The sequence below is a fragment of the Saimiri boliviensis genome, chromosome 8, assembly GCF_048565385.1.
Source record: "Saimiri boliviensis isolate mSaiBol1 chromosome 8, mSaiBol1.pri, whole genome shotgun sequence".
NCBI lineage: Eukaryota > Metazoa > Chordata > Mammalia > Primates > Cebidae > Saimiri > Saimiri boliviensis.
The window spans coordinates 115,186,424-115,207,754 of NC_133456.1; the positions used below are offsets into that span (position 1 = coordinate 115,186,424).

Here is a 21,331-nt window from a genome sequence, read left to right on the forward strand (position 1 = left end):
GTCACATCTTCATTGCACTGGTTGAAAATAACAAAATCAAGCAGAACACAATTTAAAAAAATCTTCTCCCCCAAATTAATAGTATATAAATTCATTAAACAAAAGTATCAGTAGTGACTATTATGCATCTAATACCATGCTATACCTTCGATTTATCAAGACAAATGAGAAACACTACTACAGAGAAACAGGCTTTACATTAAAAGAGTTCAGATTAGGTGGGCATGGTGGCTCATGCCTGTAATCCCAGCAATCTGGGAAGCCAAGGCAGGCAGACTGTTGTAGCTCAGGAGTTTGAGACCAGCTTGAGCAACAAAGTGAGAACCAATCTCTATAAAAAATACAAAAATTAGCCAGGCACGGTGGAGTGCACCTGCAGCCCCAGCTACTCGGAAAGCTGAGGTGGGAAGATGGCTTGAGTCTGGGGGGAAGAGGTTGCAGTGAGCTGAGACTGCACCCCTGCACTTCAGTCTGGATGACAGAGCCAGACCATGTCAGAAAGAGAGGAAAAGAAGGAAAGGGAGAAATGGAGAGAGGAAGAGAGGAAGGGAAGGAGGGAGGGAGAGGGAAAAAGGGAATTCAGGAAGAGAGAAAGAGAGAGAAACAGAAAGAGACAGAGAGAAAGAGAAAGAGGGGAAAGAGAGAGAAAGAGGAAGGAATGATGGGAGGAAGGGACGGAGGGAGGGAAAGAGAAAGGAGGGACAGAGCAAGCTCAGACTAGACAAGGAAGAAAAATCTGCAAAGAAATCAGAACTATAAATGTGTAGGAGTATCTAGAACATGATATAGTCAATATATAGTGATATAACCAATTTTATGGAGATGGAGATATATCAAGAAAGATTTCATGGAAGCATAGATACTTGAAATCTGAGAAGATACTCAAATGAGGAAGCCGAAAAAGGAAGCTAGTGTGTGTATGTTTTCTAGATAGTAGAAATAGTATGAGCAAATGAACGGAGGTAATAAACATAATATGTTAAAGGAACTGCAAATAGTTTAATATGACTGATTACGGGAAGAAGAGGGGAGAAGAATAAGAACAAATAAAAAGATCAAAAAAGTGGTAAAGTTTTTAGTTTTTTATCATGAGTCTGTGGCATTATTTGAGGATTTCAAAACGCTTCACAAAAAACAGCATGTATAGTTTTACAGCACATTTTTTCCCCCAAAAAGAACTGGAGGTAGAATTGTGTGGATACAGTCAAGATTATTTAGGAAAAGTAGCCATGTTGATAATAATTCATGAAGGAGGTTGTCTATGTAGGAAATAGGAATCGGGAGACCAGGATTCTGGTGCAGGTTCTATCACTAACATGTTTTGAGACAGTGGTTGAAGATAGAGTGGACTGACTGCCCAACAATCATATCCCTTTTACTTCTGTTCTGCAAAACCACGATTTTGTTCAGGTATCAGGAGATCTGATGGTTCAGAAGAAGTCTGGGTATGTGTGAGAGAAAATGAGTGAGTGAGGAGAGTGAGTGAGTGTGTGGGAGAGAATCTTAATTACTCTAAGATCATTATGGCAATTATACTACTACCTTTGAATAGTGATTGTTTTAGGAATAAACATGTGACTCAGTTCCAACCAATGAGATATAAATAAATGGGTCTACAGAGAGAGAGTTCTGGGAAAGCTTTCTTAGAAAAGGACTCCATCTTCTAGCCTACGATCTTGTCTGAAGACGTGTTGCCTGGATCTCCTTGCAACCAGCATGGGATTGTTCAGCCAACATGGGATGGGACAGAACAGAACAGAACAGAAAGAACCTAGATCCTTGACCTCTTGAAATAAACTAACCTGGGGGCTGCCCTATCTTTGGACTTTTTAATACATGAAATAATAAATGTTCCTTATTGTTTAAACTTTTATTGGAAGCTGAAAACATACTAACTGATGGATTTTGTTAAATTTATACTCTTGAAGGCCTCATTTAGTTATAATTACCTCTCTAAAGCTCCTTTCAGTTGTGACTCTACAAGGAGCTTTACTGAAGGCTTGCTGCACATGAGGCATGGTTCAGTGGCATCAGGTAAGTTAGCAAATTCCTTTTTTCTTTGTTGCCATGGAGACATTATCCTAGGAAGTATTTATTAGCAAGGAAGCTATTGTTATTAATGATAACAATGGCTAACATTCGTTGGGTGCTTACTTTTTTTTTTTTTTTTTTGAGACGGAGTCTCACTCTGTGTCCCAGGTGGAATGCAGTGACTCGATCTTGGTTCATTGCAACCTCTACCTCCCCGGTTCAGGCGATTCTTCTGCCTTGGTCTCCCGAGTAGCTGGGATTACATGGCTAAATTTTGTATTTTTAGTAGAGATGGGGTTTCACCATGTTGGCCAGGTTGGTCTCAAACTACTGGCCTCAAGTGATCTGCCTGCCTCCGCCTCCACCTCCCAAAGTGCTGGAATTACAGGTATGAGCCACTGTGCTAGGCCTAGGTTTCACTACTTAACTGTATTTATTAATCATTGCTTAGCCATGTTGGGTAGTCAAGTTCCTTTCTTACACCATGTTTTGTTTTCCGAATTAAAAATAGCCTCTGCTTAAATTTCAGTTACCAATCATTATTTCAGCTTGAAATTCTAGACAACTAACAATATTCTCTGGATCAAGACAGATCAAAGATTTTGTTTGTTTTGAGCAGTTTCTTTTTTTTTTTTTGGAAGCATCCTTTCTGGAGAACTCTGTCTTCCAGCTTGAATCTGGGCTTGTGCCCTTTGATATTACTGCCTGGTTTTCTAACTTCGCTAGGGGATGCTAAGATACAAAATAGATCTATAGATTCAGCACAATCTCAGTATGCAGGAGCTGATGATTTGATTCTAAAATTTGTGTAAGAAACATTGGGAGTAGCCAAAACAATTTTGAAAAAGTCGAACAAAGTTGAAGGACTCACTACCTGATTTTAAGAATTACTACAAAGCTGAAGTACTCAAGACAATGTGGTACTGGTATTTAAAAAATGCATACAGATCAATGGAACAGAATAGAGTCCAGATAACAGATTTTCAGCAACACTGCCAATATAATTGCATGGAGAAAGAATATCTTTACAATAAATGGTGCAACAGAACAACTAGAATGGGGGGAAAAAAACATGACCCTCCAACCTCTATATCTTGAACCATAAAATTTAACTCAAAATGAATCATAGACCTAAACATAAAAACTAAAACTGGCTAAAATTATAAAATTAAAAAAAATCATAGGAAAAAATTTTCTTGACTATGGGGTACATCAGGGTGCAAAATTAATGACTTAGAAAAATGTATACGTCGGACTTCCCGAAAACTAAAACCATCTGATATTCCAAAGGTATTATTAAGAAATCGGAAATATTTGCCAAGGACTTGTACCTAAAATATATAAAAAAAACTTACATTTTACAAAAGAAAGCATATAATAAAAGGAAACATGGGAAATGGGTCAACATTATTAGTTATTAGGGAAATGCTAATTAAAACCACAACAAAATACTACTGCTCCAGTAGAATGGCTAAATAAAGACTAAAAATACTAAGTGTTGGCAAGGATAAGGAGCAACTGGAACACTCCTAGTAGAAATACAAAGCCAAATGAAAAATTATATAGACAACTAAAAAAATAACGTCAGTTTCTTATGAACACACACTTACCATATAAACCAACAATTCTATACCTAGATATTTACCCAAGAGAATGAAACACAGCCACAAAAAACACTTGCACATGAATGATCAGAGCAGCTTTTTCACATTAGCCTAAAAGTGGAAACAGCTCTAATATTCATCAATAGGTGAATGAACAAACTTGTATATTCTTTTTTTTTTTTTTTTTGAGATGGAGTTTTGCTCTTGTTACCCAGGCTGGAGTGCAATGGCGCGATCTCGGCTCACCGCAACCTCCGCCTCCTGGGTTCAGGCAATTCTCCTGCCTCAGCCTCCCGAGTAGCTGGGATTACAGGCACACGCCACCATGCCCAGTTAATTTTTTGTATTTTTAGTAGAGATGGGGTTTCACCATGTTGACCAGGATGGTCGCGATCTCTTGACCTCGTGATCCACCCGCCTCGGCCTCCCGAAGTGCTGGGATTACAGGCTTGAGCCACCGCACCCGGCTCAAACTTGTATATTCATACATAACAATGCTCAGCAATAAAAAAACGAAAAACCATCTTTTCGGGTTGAGTGCAAGGTGGTGTGATTGTGTGTATGATTACGTCATGTGCTACTATCCAGGGAAGAACTGGGATAGGAGTGTATCTTTGAGGGCAGCTCGAACACTGCAGGATGGCCAGGTCCCCGGGTGTCCAGGCCTGGCCTATGCTCCACTTTGTCCCTGAGCGTTTAAAAGTTACTTCCTGAATCTCAGACCCACAGCTCCTTGCAGGTTTTGTCATGAGCCAGCTGCAAATTTTGAACCTAAGTAAACCACAATCCAGAGGGCCTAGTGGTAAGGTGGGCGCTGTGTCTATCTGAAGTGCTCAACAACAAAGCAAAGGCAGTAAGTTGATTTAAAAAAGAAAGAAAGAGAGAAAAATATACATGCATGCATCTTTCGTTTTTTTTTTTAAAGACGGGGTTTCACCGTGTTGGTCAGGCTGGTCTTGAACTCCCGATCTCAGGTAATCCACCCGCCTTGGTCTCCAAAGTGCTTGGATTACAGGCATGAGCCACCACGCTCAGCCTACTGCATGCATCTTAAAACATTAAACTGGGCAAAAGTCATCAGACACAAAAGAGTACATACTGTAGCTCATGAGCGAAGCGGTGGGGAGCAGGCACAGGACTGGGATGCAGTAGCCCCCAAGAGGCCCCGAGTCAGGGCAGGAAACAAGATGGGAGGCCATAGGCTTATTGTGGTGCTGGAAGGGGCCAGTCTGGAGACAGTCAAGGTAGGAGCTACTCAACTGTGACAAGCACAAGTCTACATTGTTGAAGAATGGACGGGACCCTGGGGAAGTGCGGCCAGAAATAGCCCACCAGAGTTTGCTGATGCTGATGGATAGTCCCCTGAACTGAGCTGGCTTGCTGCAAGTTTATATCCACACACAGAAGAATGTTCTGATTGAAGTGAACCCCCAGACCCGAATTCCCAGACCTTTGACCGCTTTTGTGGCCTCATGGGTAATTAAGAATCCAGTATCAGATCACTTTCCAGTTGGATGTATGAAAGCTGGCACTTCCTTTTTCCATCCCGGTTGTCAGTGATCTGTGAGCTAGTGCCCAGCGAGAGCCAGTGCCCAGCACTGATCCTACTGTTTCTGTGGTGGGGGCCTTTGCCCATGGTAAGGTCAGTGTGGAGTATACAAAGATGGTGTCCATCAGCAACTATCCTCTTTCTGTTGCCCTCATCTGTGTAAAACTTACCACAGCCTTTGAGGAAGTATGGGGGGTCATTTGACAGTAGTAGAACCTGTTCTGAAACCAGAAACTGTTGATGTCACATCCTTTGACCCTGGTCTGAGCTGACTGCTGGAAGATGATCTTTCTGCCCTGAGACTGTGGAGTTTGGGGAGCCAAGGCTGCTATTTGTTTATCCTATGAATACTGCTTTTGTTAAAAAAAAAAAAAAAAAAAGTACATACTGTAGAATTCCATACATATGTAGTTCAAGAAGCAGGAAAATTAATTTACAGTGATAAAAAGCCTTTTGTTGATTGCCTACAGCAGGGGGCAAAAATAGTAAAATTGACTGCAAGTAGGGTAGGCACAAGGGAACTTTCTGAGGTGATGGACACACACTATATTTTTATTGGTGTAGTCATCATATGGTATATACATTTACCAAAATTCACTGAACTATATACTTAAATTGTATTCATTTTATTGAATGAAAATTAGAACTCAATAAAGTTGAGCTGATAGCCCCCAAACAAAACCTACTGTTTATGAATTTGGCCATAAGGGAAATGCCAAGAGTACTAACAAACAATTGATCTCTGACCAAAATCAAGTAAAATGACAATGTAACCATAAAAAGTTAATCTCAAAAGCTCCGTGTTTGGAAATTTTAAAAAATCCTACTTATAAATGATTCATAAGTTAAAGAGTAACAGGATTTATCTAAGCTTTAGATATTATCTGAAATATCTACAAGAAAACTGTTAGTTTCAAATGTATACATTACGGAAGAAAAACATTTTAAAAACTCAACAAGCTAAAGAGTCAATTCAAGAACTTAGAAAATGGAACAACACAGTAAATCCAAAGCAAATAATAAAAAGAGAAGATCGGATATTAAATAGAAGAAAAAATGGCCAAAGAAAGATTAGCTTTTTGACAAAAATATTAACATATATTTAGTCAAATTAATTTAGGACAAAACACGGCACCGAAAACCAACATTACAAATAAAAAGGAGTGTGATTTACAGGTACTATAAATCGTAAGAGTAACAGAAACAATACAGAAAAAAACTGAAATCATAAAAGGAAATTTTCTAGAAATAATTATCAAAACCTATTTAAGAAAACAGAATATACCTACAACTATTAATTAAATGATAGAGTTGTTTAATTGTTGCATGTATTTAAGTTTCAAGACCAGAAGTTTTCTCACATAAACGTTTTTCTCAAGAATAAAAAATTTTCTTTTTTTTGAGATGGAGTCTCATTCTGTCACCAGGCTGGAGTACAGTGGTGCAACTTTCACCTTCCAGGTTCAAGTGATTCTCCTACCTCACCCTCCCAAGTAGCTGGGATTACTGGCACCCAACACTACACCCATCTAGGTTTTATATTTTTAGTAGAGATAGGATTTCACCATGTTGGCCAGGCAGCTCTAAAACTTCCGACTACAGGTAACCCACCTGCTTCAGCCTCCCAAAGTGCTGGGATTACAGGCTTGAGCCACCATGCCTGGCCCAGAATGAAAACTTGCTTAAATTACATAGCACAATCTTGAATGAAAACCCAGAAAGGAACAACTATAAAAGAAAATTTTAAGGTCTGGCACAGTGGCTCAAGAGGTCAAGAGATCAAGACCATTCTGGCCAACATGGTGAAAGCCCATCTCTACTAAAAATACAAAAATTAGCTGGGTGGGGTGGCACGTGCCTGTACTCCCAGCTATTCAGGAGGCTGAAGCAGGAGAACTGCTTGAACCCTGGAAGCAGAGGTTGCAGTGAGCCGAGATCAGGCTACTGCACTCCAGCCTGGTGACACAGGAGAAACACTGTCTCCAAAAAAAAAAAAAAAAAAAAGTTAATCCTGCTGAGAGATTAAAGAAAAACCTATGCTTTACTATAGAAAAAATAGTTCATAAAACTCAACAGCCACTTGAGATTAAAAAGAGGATTCATAGTAAATAGACGATAAACAGATATCTAGAAAGCAGCCTACATATATAATGGTGGGACATTAAAGTACTCTCTTTAAAATTAGAAAGACGATGATCCCTAACAGTATCATCTACTTAATTATTGATTGAGAATTTAGCAGTTAATTCTTTTGCTGAAGTTTCCTTTTTCATTTCCTGATCAGCTAGCTGGTATGTCTTCTAGTTGTTTACTCAAGAAAGGCTCATATAAAACAACCCATCAATGGAAGCAGCTGGCTTCACTGCTCAGGTGATTATCCTGAACCATCCAGGCCCCGTACTGGATTGCTACACGTCGTCTCACATTGCATGCAAGTTTGCTGAGCTGAAAGAAAAGACTGATTGCCGTTCTAGTTAAAAAAAACTGGCAGATGGCCCTAAATTCTTGAAATCTGGTGGTGCTACCATCGTTGATAGGGTTCCTGTCAAGAACACGTGCGTGAGAGCTTCTCAGACTATCCACCTCTGGGTCGCTTTGCTGTTCATGACATGAGACAGCCAGTTGCTATGAGTGTCATCAAAGCAGTGGACAAGAAGACTGCTGGAGCTGGCAAGGTCACCAAGTTTGTCCACAAAGCCCGGAAGGCTAAATGAATATTGTCCCTAATACCTGGCACCCCAGTCTTAATCAGTGGTGGAAGAACCGTTTCAGAACTGTTTGCTTTAATTGGCCATTTAAGCTTAGTAGTAAAAGACTGGTTAATGGTAGCAACGCATCATAAAACCTTAAGAAAGAAAGGAGAATATTTTGTGGGCCCCCTTGGTTTTAATTTTTGCTGTGGCAGTTTTAAGTTATTAGTTTTTAAAATCAGCACTGTTTAATGGAAACAACTTGACCAAACATTTGTCACAGAATTTTCAGATCCATCAAAAAAGCTCAATGAGGGGGGGAAAAAAGATGTAAAACCCTGAATGTTTAAAACTACCAGCCAGTAAGTAGTCTTTATACCCAAAGGTCACCATGGCAGGACCAAAAAACATTTGGCTCACATGTTCTTTCTTTGAGTAGACAGGTAGTTCCTCTACTATTTTCTGGTATTGAATGTTTCTCTTATTCTGCACCAACCTCATTTTCTTTATATGATCTTTTGCCAGTTCAAATTTTGGGCCAGTTTTCCCTGGAGCATGTTGTGTCTTTTTGTGGGCAGCAATAGCCACCATTTTGTGAAGTTAAGTTTAATGTTTCCTGCTGGTAAGTTTCAGTTTAATGTTTCCTGCTGATAAGTTTCAGTTTTCCCAACCACAAGCTACCCTTGCCCCGCCTCTCTGCCTGCGCTTATTTAAGCTGTGAGCTTAGCAACAATAAACCAGACTTGATCAGACTCCTGTCTTGTCTCCATTCTTCGTGTCTCCTGTTCCCATCCATCCCCACTCCTTCCCTTCGAGCTCCTGTTGTTGTCCTGCAGGTCGGGACATCTTTTCAATAGATTTAAATCCTTCCTTTTCTTTTCTTTTTTTTGAGAAAGAGTCTCGCTCTGTTGCCCAGGCTGGAGTCCAGTGGCACAACCTCAGCTCACTACAACGTACGCCTCCCAGGTTTAAGTGATTCCCCTTGAACAACCTGGACTCCACCAAAAAATTGTTAGAATCGATAAACAAATTCAGTGAAGTTGCAGGATACAAAACCAACATACAAAAAACAGTAGCATGGATATAAGCCAGTAGCAAACAATCTAAAAAAGAAATCAAGAATACAATCCCATTAACAACAGCTACAAAGAATATAGCATACCTAGGAATCAACTTAGCCAAAGAACTGAAAGATCAATACAAGAAAAACTATAAAACAATGATGAAAGAAAGTGGACATTAAAAACTGGAAAGATAACTATATCCTCATGGACTAAAATAATTTATATTGTTAAAATGGCAATACTACCCAAAGCCAATTTATAGATTAAATGCAATCAATCCCTATAAAAATTCCAATGACATTCTTTACAGAAATATTAAATCCTAAAATGTATTTGGAACAACAGAAGACCCTGAATAGCCAAAGCAATACTGAGCAGAAAGAACAAAGCTGACTCCCTGACTTCAAATCACACTCCCTGACTTCAAAAACTACAGCACTGACACAAAAACAGACACACAGGTCAATGGAACCGAACAAGAGAACTCAGGTGTAATATTCATGTATAGTCAATTCGTCTTCAACAAAGGAGCTAAAGCATACAATGGGAAAAGAAGTCTCTTTAATAAATGGTGCTGGGAAAACTGGATAACTATATGCAGAAGAATGAAACTTACCATACACAAAAACCAAAAATAGATTAAAGACTTACATCTAGGCATCTAAGACCCAACACTATGAAACTCTTAGAAGAAAACACTGGGAAAATGCTCCAGGACACTGGTCTGGGCAAAGTTTTTTTTGTTTAAGACCTTACAAGCACAGGCAAGCAAAGCAAAAATAGACAAATAGGATTACATCAAGCTAAAAAAAAAAAAAAAAAAAGCTTCTGTACAGCAAAGGAAACAACGAAGTAAAGAGACAACCCACAGAATGGGAGAAAATATTTGCACACTACTCACCTACCAAAAGATTAACAACCAGAATATATAAGGAGCTCAAACAACTCAACAGCAAGCAAACAAGCAAACACACACACACACACACACACACACACACACACACACTCCACAAATAATCCAATTAAAAAACAGGTGAAAGACCTGAATAAAAATTTTTCAAAAGAAGACATAAAAATGGCCAAGAGGCCGGGCGCGGTGGCTCAAGCCTGTAATCCCAGCACTTTGGGAGGCCGAGGTGGGTGGATCACGAGGTCGAGAGATCGAGACCATCCTGGTCAACATGGTGAAACCCCGTCTCTACTAAAAATACAAAAAATTAGCTGGGCATGGTGGCGCATGCCTGTAATCCCAGCTACTCAGGAGGCTGAGGCAGGAGAATTGCCTGAACCCAGGAGGCAGAGGTTGCGGTGAGCCGAGATCGAGCCATTGCACTCCAGCCTGGGTAACAAGAGCGAAACTCCGTCTCAAAAAAAAAAAAAAAAAAAAAATGGCCAAGAGATACATTAAAAAATCCTCAACATCATAAATTATCAGAGATATCAGACACCATCTCACCCCAGCTTAATTACTTTTTCAAATTGTTTTAATTTTTTGAGATGGAACGCCCAGGCTGGAGTGCAGTGGCACAATCTCTGCTCACTGCAACCTCTGCCTCCCGGGTTCAAGCGATTCCTCTGCCTCGGCCTCCTGAGTAGCTGGGACTACAGGTGCATGCCACCATACCTGGCTTTTTGTATTTTTAGTACAGACAGGGTTTCACTGTTAGCCAGGATGGTCTCAATCTCCTGACCTCGTGATCTGCCCACCTTGGCCTCCCAAAGTGCTGGGATTACAGGCGTGAGCCACCATTGCCAGCCTTAAAATGGCTTTTATTAAAAGGGCAAGCAACAATGAATGCTAGCCAAGCTGTGGAGAAAGGGAAACACTTACACAGTGCGGTAAAAATGTAAGTTAGTACAGCCACTATGGAAAACAGTATGGAGCTTTCTCAAAAAAATAAAAACAGAACTACCACATGATCCAGCAATTCCACTACTTGATATATATCCAAAAGAAACAATCAACATATCAAAAACACATCTGCACTCCCATATTTATTGCAGCACTATTCACAACAGCCAAAATATAAATCAACCTCAGTGTCCATCAAGTGACAAATTTTTAAAATGTAATATATACAATGGTGTATTATTCAGCCATAAAAATGAATGAAATTCTGCCATTTTGATTTCCTTTTTTTTTTTTTTTTTTGAGATGGAGTCTTGCTCTGTGTTCCAGGCTGCTGTGCAGTAGTGCAATCTTGGCTCACTACAACCTGTGCCTCCTGGGTTCAAACAATTCTCCTGCCTCAGCCTCCCGAGTAGCTGAGACTACAGGTACGCACCACTATGCCTGGCTCATTTTTTTGTGTATTTAGTAGAGACAGAGTTTCACCATGTAAGTTGATCTCAAATGATCCACCTGCCTTGGCTTCCGAAAATGCTAGGATTACAGGCGTGAGCCACTGTGCCAGGCCAATCCTGCCATTTTCAGCAACACTGATGGAACTGTAGATCATTATGTTAAGTAAAATAAGCCAGGCACAGAAAGACAACTATCACATGCTCTCACTCATATGTGGAAGCTAAAAAAAGTGGATTTCATGAAAATAGAGAGTAGATTTGGTGGTTATCAGAGGCTGGAAAGGATAGGAGAATGAAGGAATAAAAAGAAGTTGATTAATGGGTATAAACATATGGTTTGAGAGAAGAAGTAAGACCTAGTGTTAGATCAGTAGGTTGACTGTAGTTTACAATCTATTACATATTTCAAAATGACTAGAAGAATTTCAGTGGTTCTAGCACAAAGAAAGAGAAATATTTAAGGTGATGGAATTCCCAACTACACTGACTTAATCTTTACAAATTATATGAATGTATTATCACATGTATCCTAAAACTATGTACATTATGCATCAATAAAAATAAATGTATACCTCTTACTCACTTTCTCATGTCTATACATTGTTTCGTTTCTTTGCATTATCAAAATTGTGGTAAAACATACTTACCACAAAATTTATTTTATGATCTTTGCCATGGTGTCTAGTCTCCCTTGTGTACTTAAAATTTGTGTTTCTGAAACGGCTTGATCATTTTTCTCTATTTCTTTTGCTCTGCTGGTTCCTGTTTCATATCCTATTGTTGTCTGGCTGCCTCTTCCTTGAGTTCTTTCTCCCTAACTTCTATGCTTCATTATTTTTATTTTCTAATACAACTTTATTGAGATAGAATTCATACAGCATAGAACTCACCCACGCTAAGTATACAATTCAATTGCTTTTAGTATATCCACAAATTTGTACAACCTTTACCATCATCAATTTTACAGTATTTTCACCACCCTCAAAGAAACCTTCTACCCCTTAGCTATCCTCCTCACTTCTTACTGGTTCCTAGACCTAGGCAACCATAATTTACTTTGTCTCTACATATTTGCCTATTCCAGACCATTTTCTTTTTCTTTTTTTTTGAGACGGAGTTTCGCTCGTTACCCAGGCTGGAGTGCAATGGCGCGATCTCGGCTCACCGCAACCTCCGCCTCCTGGGTTCAGGCAATTCTCCTGCCTCAGCCTCCCGAGTAGCTGGGATTACAGGCATGCGCCACCATGCCCAGCTAATTTTTTTGTATTTTTAGTAGAGACGGGGTTTCACCATGTTGACCAGGATGGTCTCGATCTCCTGACCTTGTGATCCACCCGCCTCGGCCTCCCAAAGTGCTGGGATTACAAGCTTGAGCCACCGCACCCGGCCCCAGACCATTTTCTTAAACAGAGTCATACGGTATGTGGTCGTCAACGATTGGCTTCTTTCACTTAGCCTGTTTTTGAGGTTCATCCACCATGTTAAAGCATATATCAATATTTCATACCTTTTTTTTTGCCAAATAATATTCCACTTTATAGATATACTACATTTTGTTTATCCATCAACTGATGGATGTTTGGGTTGTTTCTACATTTTGGTTATTATGAATAATGCTGCTATGAGCATTCATGTAAAAGTTTTTATGTGAACTCGTTTTCACTTCTCTTGGGTATATACCTTGGAGTAGAACTGCTTGCTCGTCCAGTAAATCTGTGTCTGCTCATCTGAGAAACTGCCAGACTGACTTCAAAGTGGCTGCACCATTTTATACCCTCACCAGCAGTATACAGAAGGTTCCAATTTTTCCACAGCATTGCCAATACTTGTTATTATCTGTCTTTTTGATTATAGCTATCTTAATGGGTATAATGTGGTATATATTTTTAAATATGTATTAAAATCTTAGGTCACATTTTCCATCTACTTCAAAAGGTCAGCAAACTTTTTCATAAAGGATCAGAAAATAAATACTTTAGGATTATGAACCACATGGTCTCTGTCACAACTACTCATCTCTGCCAGTAGAGCATAAAAACAGCCATAGAAAATGCATAAATCGGAAAGACTGTATCCCAGTCGAACTTTATTTACAAAAATAGGCAAGATCACAAGCAGTAGCTTGACCACTTGTGATTTATTTTCTGGCAATATTGTTTTATAAAAAACATCACCTGTTGGCTGGGCGCTGTGGCTCACGTTTATAATCCTAGCACTTTGGGAGGCCAAGGAAGGCGGATCACGATGTCAGGAGTTCAAGCCTGGCCAGTATGGTGAAGCCCCATCTCTATTAAAAACACAAAAATTAGCCGGGCGTGGTGGTGCATGTCTGTACTCCCAGCTATTCAGGAGGCTAGGCAGAAGAATCGCTTCAGACTGGGAGGCAGAGGTTGCAGTGAGCTAAGACTGCGTCACTGCACTCCAGCCTGGTGACAGAGTGAGACTCCGTCTCAAAAACAAAAAAACAAAAAAACAAAAAAATCATCTGTAGAAAATAGTGTTTTTTCTTTCTCTGTTCCTTTAACTTTTATCATATAACTGTTCAGTTAACTACTGTTTATTAACAGACCATCCTAAAGTTCAGTGGCTTACAACCACAATCATTTATTATCGCTCTCATCTCTACAGTGTTCACTGAATTCAGCTTAACTGATGGGGTGGTCCTCATTCTCATATCTTTAATCTTCCTTCAGCCAATGAGCTGGCAGAGACATGTTTTTCTCATGGAAATGGCACAGACACAAAGAGAACAAATAAAAATACCCAACGCCTTTTAGGGCTTAGGCTTGAAACTGACATGGTGTCACTTTCACCTTAGCAAGTCACACAGCCAAACACAAAGTCAAGGAAATACCTCTGTCCCTTTAATGGAAGGAACTGCATAGGGTCATGGCATGAATATAAGTAGTAGTAAAGCACTAGGGTCAATAATACAATTGATAGTGGTGATGGATGCACAACCTTGGGAATAAATTAGAAACCAATGAACTGTACATTTTTAAATGGTAAGTTTTAAGGCATGTGAATTATATATTTAATAATAAAAATAATATAAAAGAAAAAAAACATAAAGAATACAATCTACCAGAGAGTCATTGTATAGATGTTATACATACTATTTTTGTTATACATGTCTGAATGAGATGAATTATCCTGGATTGTTATCAGAAGATCCAGGATGTAGGGAGGGGCAGGGCAGTTGTCCTGTTTCTTTAGGGTTCACTCTGTTCCTAAATCAGAGGATTGCTGTTTTGTAATATGGTGCCTTGTTCTTGTTCCTTGTCTAATTTCCAAATGTAATCTGGTTCAGGGGGGCCTTTATTGCCAGCTCTGCTTGCCTCTTAGAGACACAATCCTTGCTTTCCAAGGTTATACACTCACTTCTAGGAGTACTTTATTGGCACTAAGATCTCTGCTTCTTCCAAACCCCACCCCAGTATTTTCTAGTTCTACTCTTTCTGCTTCCTTAATGTTATCATATGGCTCTTCAGTCTTAGCCAGGTCTAAGAGACTTCTCTCTTTGGACAGGGCTCTCTGATTCTGGATATGAATAAGTTGCTGGAGATACCTGAGATATACTTCCTCTCCACAACTTTGTCTTCATCACAGAACTGTTGGAACTTCCCACTGGGGATTCCGATTAGCACTTACATATAATTTGAAGTTAAGAAGGTTTCCTTTTCCCCTGAATTTGTTAAAATGTAGTTTGAGAGCTAGCCCCTCGTTCCCTGCCCCCATTCTTCTTTTCAGAAGTAGGAAGATTAAGAATCAATCTGTTCTTTTTGGAACTATACATTCACAATGCTGGGGTTTTATTTTTTGTTTGTTTGTTTGTTTCTGTTTTATTGATCAGGGCACCTTGATAGGCCCTTTCAACCTAGAAACTCGCATCCTTTGGTTCTGGGACACAGTTTCTTTCCACTGTATTAGATGAAGAACCCTTCTTGGTTGGTCTTCTAATTTCCTTATCATTTCACTCTTATTTTCTAATTCTTCTTGCTCTTCCATGTTTTTTTGGGGGAGGGAGGGAGAATTCTTCAGATTTATTATCTTGTATTAAATTTTTAAGAAATGTCTTCTGTCACAGCAATTTTTTTGAATAATTTCTTTTAAAAATAGAACCTCTTTCATCATTCACAGATGTAATTATCTTCTCTTTAAAGAATACTAGTTTCATTTGTTGAAGTTTCTTCTGTTCCCTAAGTAAATCTATTTATACTCAGTTCCTTTCGTTTCCTACTTGTTTATTTCCTATTTGGTCTCTTTTTCATTAGACTTTCATCCTATGGCAGGCGACCCTTGGCTGTACGTTTATGTTGAAATGTGAGGCATTTAAAAGCTGACTAGGGTCAGGCACAGTGGCTCATGCCTGCAATCCCAGTACTTTGAGAGGCCAAGGTGGGATGATTGCTTAAGCCCAGGAGTTCCAAGACCAGCCTGGCAATATAGTGAGACCCCCCCAACTCTACGAAAAATAAAAATATTAGCTGGACGTGCTGTATTTGTATATACATTATTTTATATATACAGGCTATGCCTGTAGTCCCAGCTACTCAGGAGGCTGAGATGGGTGGATGGCTTGAGCCCTGGAGTTCCAGGCTATAGTGAGTTATGATGGCACTACTGCACTTCAATCTGGGTCACAGAGTGAGGCCCTTTCTCAAAACGTAAAATAAAAGCTGACTAGAAGCTGTGGTACATGAACAATGCTTCCTGACCAGCAGCTTTACTCTCCAGGTGATCTGATGGCTCCAGATGTTTAATCAGATAAATTCCCATAGTTCATATCTGTTAAATACTTTGCCATGGCTGGTAAGTTTCCCGAGCCAAGAACCCTTTAACATTTTGTTGAGGGCACGTAAGTCTGACAGTTTGGAAAAGAGCAAAAAAAGACAACTGCTCTAGGTTCAGCATGTTGACCTGACTTTCACTCAATCTTCATTTTCATTTAGGTGCTTCACTCCCACCTCAGCCAGCTGGAGCCTGCCTAGTTAATGTCTCCTGGGTATAAACTTTCAGTCTTCCATCAAGGTAGAAAGAGTAGTTGAGTCTGGGTGTATGGGAGTGGAGAAGGGGTTCTAGGGTATTAAAATGATAAAGACCATCAACCAATCCTTCTATTCCCATCCCATCCTGTAATTCTTGACTTCAGAAGTACTGCACTTGATATCCTCAATTCCTAAGACTTTTCCAGATTCTGTGCAAAGAATCTGTTTGCTCCTTATTGGGTTACCTCTCTTCAGTTTTCAGCATTTTCTAATTCATGAAATCATTTATTAGTTGCCCATCTCCTTTCTAGTTTCCCAAATATTGATTTCAGCTGTCTCTTCCTCTCGCCTCCTCTTGATCCTTGTGGACTTACATTCCTATTCTTTTACTATAATCTTAGATTCCCAAAAAGTGTATACAATTGAACATGTTAGACTAAAAGTGTCTACTTAACCTGTCTTAATTCCTACAATTAAAAAATGATGCAGCTGCCACATACAATGGTAGCTAGTATTGCCATTACATTTTAATTTGTATAATCATGAAAACCTCATTTTACTAATATACCCACCACAGCCCTAATTACATACCAAATCAATATATATTAATTTAAAAAATTAGCTGTTAGTGTATATGTATGTATTCAATACTTAATTACTAAAATGCATAAAAAGCACAATCTAAAGATCTTCAATGATACTCTCTCAAAGCATCCTGCCCTTTTCCTGCATGATTTATAATTACATATGTGTACTTACTCCATTAATGCCTTTTTCTTTAATAAACCAAGCAATATCATGGCAGGAACCACATCTGTTTTGTTTACCCCGATTACTCAGCATCCAGTCCAATTCCTGGCCCATGGTGAATATTTAGTAAACACGAATTTGTTAAGTGAAGTAAAAATAATACTAGGCTATTTAATCTGTTCCAAAATTCCAAAAAAGAAATAAAACTTCCTAATTGTATTTTTACAAAGCCATCAGATGCGAATACCAAAACTAGACAAAGAAAACACATTAAAAACCAACAACTAGGCCAGGCGCGGTGGCTCACGCCTGTAATCCCAGCACTTTGGGAGGCCGAGGTGGGAGGATCACCTGAGGTTGGGAGTTCAAGACCAGCCTGATCAACATGGAGAAACCCTGTCTCTACTAAAAATACAAAATTAGTCAGGCGTGGTGGTGCATGCCTGCAATCCCAGCTACTTGGGAGGCTGAGGCAGGAGAATCGCTTGAACCTGGGAGGCAGAGGTTGCAATGAGTCTCAATCGCACCATTGCACTCCAGCCTGGGCAACAAGAAAGAAACTCCGTCTCAAAAAAACAAAACAAAACAAAACAAAAACAACTATAGACCGATCTCTCATGAATATTGATATGAAAATCAATATTCATGATGCTGCATCCAGACCCATTTCACATGCAAGGATACACAAAGACTCAAAACAAAGGGATGGAGAAAGATTTACCAACCAAATGGAGAGCAAAAATAAATAAATAAACAAAAAGCAGGAGCTGCAACTTTTACCTCTGATAAAATAGTCTTTAAAGCAACAAAGATCAAAAGAAGCAAAGAAGGACATTACATAATGATAATCAATGCAACAAGAAGAGCTAAAGATCCTAAATATATACGCACCCAATACACGAATACCCAGATATATAAGACTTATAATAAAGAGACTTAGACTCCCACACAATAACAGTGGGAGACTTCAACATTAATATTAGACAGATCAATGAGACAGAAAATTAACGATATCCAGGACTTGAACTCAGATCTGGAACAAGTAAACTTCATTAACATTTATAGAACTCTCCACTTTAAATACAGAAAACATACACTCCTATCAGTACCACATCACACCTACTTACAGGTTTGAATGAAATACTGGTTGGCTGCTTGTTTGTTATTTTCTTCCCTCATTTTTTTTCATGTCTCCATTATTAAGCACAATTATAGGCATACCCATTTTTAGACTGCATTCTAGCCCAGGCAATAAAGCAACACTGCCGTTCTCTCTCCCTCTTCCTCTTTCTCTTTCTCCCTCTCCTTTATTCTTTTATTTTATTTTACTATCATCATTATTTTTCTTTCTTTCTTAAAAAAGAAAAGAAAAGAAAAGAAAATCCTAAATATATGCATTGGCAAAGTAAATCCATTAGGACATTAAAATAATAACAGATCAATTAGGGCTCATTTTAAGATGCAAAAATGGCTCAATAAATAGTAAATCCACAAACTTAACTATATTAATAGGTCAAAGTAAAAAAACCACAAACGGGCAGCCAGGGTCTGGGATGGGATTGGAGAGCCACATGTCAGACTATCAAAAGGAAGTTACTATGTAACTCCCATCAGATTCCTTGTAACTTACAAATTTTTGCTGCTGCACAGTATTTCTCCGTTTATGCATGTTATTTACCATACTTAATCCAAAATCAAATTAAGATGCCCCCAAAGAAAACTATTTAGTAACAATGAAAAATGTCCTACCATAAATTATTCAGGGGAAAGAATAGCAAGTTCCAAAATTAGTGTATGTGTAATACACCATGTCTTAAAGAACATACATCACAATTTAAACAATGGTCATCTTCTGCACATTTACCAATATCTTGGTGTTTTTTCTTGTTCATCTGATAGTTGTCCAACCACTAGATTAGTAGTTTCATGAATACAGGGGCTTTGTCCTTTTCAATGTTGTACTGCCAGTACACAGTAAGATTTCAACAAATATTTACTTAACGAATTCATCAATTAGTTTTCCAGATCACTTCCATTTCTCTAATTAAAGCCCCTAGAGTAGCCTCTCACTGCCCTCAGAACACAAAACACACACTCCTGGTCGTGGACAAGCAAGATTTGGTCCCTGCTGATTTCCTACACCTCACCTTGCTCTACTTTCTCCTGATTTACTACTGAGTGTTAGCTACATGGATCTTTCTTTTTACAGCTTTTTCCTCTTTTAAGGCCTTTGTGCATGCTATTATTTCTCACCAGAATTCTTGTTTTTCCCCATTACTCCCGTGGTTGAGCTTCTTTTTCTTCCTTTAGTGACATTTATTTCAGTTACCCACTCAGATAAACCTCTGATCACCCCACTCAAAATAGGTGTTTTCTTAAAGCACTAGAAAATGGAATTATCACAAATTTATTTTTGGTGGGGTTGGGAGAGGTCTGTTTTCCCAACCAGAATGTAAGATTTATAGAGGCAGACACTGTTTGTCTTGTTCACCAAACTCTCTAGTGTCCAACAGAACTCCTAGCACAATAGGTAATCAAATATTCTATGGAGTTATCTTTGGGTGGGACAAGTATGGTAGTTTTTGCTTTATTTTATACAGCTTTACATATTATCTGAAATTTTAAATAAACATAATCTGGGACAAACAAAGCTCTTTTCACTTGGAAAAAAGATCTCCCATAGTCCTAAGTAGCAGCAAATTATAGTTGTAGTTTTGTGGGGTTTTTCCCTCCAAAATGAGGCTGCCCAGGTTGGTCTTGAACGCCTGTATTATTTTTTTTTTTTAATGAAGCAAATGTAGAGAAAACAAATAGCGTTTCCCATAAGTCAAAACAGATACCCAGAAAACAAAGTGACCCTATTAAAATCCAGAAAATATACTCTGAGAAACGTATGATTTTCATAGAAACATCCTTTAAAATTTTTTTTGCCAGGTACAAAAGTTTAAACCAATATAATCACACACAAAGGGAGAAAAAACTAAGGTAACCTGCAATTACTTGAAGCGCAAAGTCCATTTGTAATCACTGTTCTACATTTCAAAAAGGTGACCTTAACTATGGTAGGTTTACACAGGCACACACAGAACTAACACCTCTCTGGTAGTTCTGCAAGGACTCCACCACTGCCACACGCAATCCACTCACAATCAGGAGTGAAGTAAGCCTTCGCGTACCATATAAAAATGTCTGCCATCACCTGGTCTCTACTGCGGGCCTCACTGACCCTGCCAAAGCTTCTCTTCCCACACCCTCACCTGAAGGTAAAACGATACTAGACAGAATCGGTCCATTTTCCCGGGTCTCCTTCGCACTCAGTGCTGTATTATGAGCCACCTCCGTAGGTGAGCCCGCCTCAAACAGAGTAGGGCTCCGAATTTCCCACTACAGCAAGGAGGAGACCTGGGCCCCTCCCCGACTCACCTCATGTCGTGTGGGGGAGGGGACTGTGTCTCTGCTCAGCCGGCAGCCCCTCCGGCCCCCTCCCACCTCTGACCCCCTCAGACCCCCCTCCCGCCAGCCGAGGCCAGTGCGCCAAGGCGGGGGAACTCGGTGCAGGGCGTGCAGAGCGTGTAGGGCGCGGGGACGGCAGCGCCTTTTGAAAGTCAACAAGGATGACGATGGCTCCGCGAGCGGAGCCCAGGGACATGGCCCTGACTCAGTGCCCATGGACCTCACAGAACAAGGGGATTCCCTCAAACCCCACTGAGCCCACACAGGGAACGGGGCTGGAAGATCCCCACACACTCCGTAGACCCAAACGGGCTTGTAAGGCGTGGGCACTCCACAAACCAGGGAACCCTACTACAGAACCCGCAGTATCCGGGGAACCCCCGCAGACGTAGGCGGGCTCAGTCGTCAGAACCGAGCACAGGACAGCAAGCCAACTGCCCCCCGCCCCCCGCAACCCCCGAGTACTTGGACGTCGCACAGCAACCCAGCTAGGAGGACGGTTTTAGTGTTATTTGACAAAGAACACTCCAAGTTCCAATTTCCCTAAGTGTCCTCGCAAGCCTGGAGTAAGAAAATCTATCAATCTCAGGTCTAATCTAAAATATCCACGTTGTTTTCACTACAGTGATCTCAAGTTACTATAACTCTTCGTCTCACCATCATTTATGCAGCCTCATTGGTCAGTCTGATGTGGCTTTACTTTTTAGTTTATTACGTAGATAATAAAAAATGTATTTATACATTTAACAAAACAAATTCATACTGAATATGGCTTTTTTTTTTTTTTTTTTTTTTTTGAGACAGAGTGCAGTGGCACAATCGTGGCTCAGTGCAACCTCTGCCTCCTGGATTCAGGCGATTCCCCTGCCTCAGCCTCCTGAGTAGTTGGGATTAGAGG

General features: G+C 39.7%; 1 protein-coding gene and 1 pseudogene across 6 annotated transcripts in view; one reads left to right on the plus strand and one right to left on the minus strand.

Moving 5' to 3' along the window:
• The window catches only part of TASOR2 (transcription activation suppressor family member 2), a 95,952-nt gene that overhangs the window by 66,986 nt on the left and 7,635 nt on the right, over window positions 1-21,331 (minus strand). The window contains exon 1 of one of the 6 annotated variants that reach the window (XM_074405109.1): window positions 1,950-5,024. The exons of the other annotated variants lie outside the window; for them this stretch is intronic. Coding sequence (XP_074261210.1) covers window positions 1,950-2,077 — 128 coding nt within the window. The 5' untranslated portion in view covers window positions 2,078-5,024. Of the gene's footprint in view, window positions 1-1,949; window positions 5,025-21,331 lie in introns of those variants that run through there. 6 annotated transcript variants of the gene reach the window in all.
• Window positions 4,679-5,569, plus strand: LOC120367566 (ribosomal RNA small subunit methyltransferase NEP1 pseudogene; annotated as a pseudogene).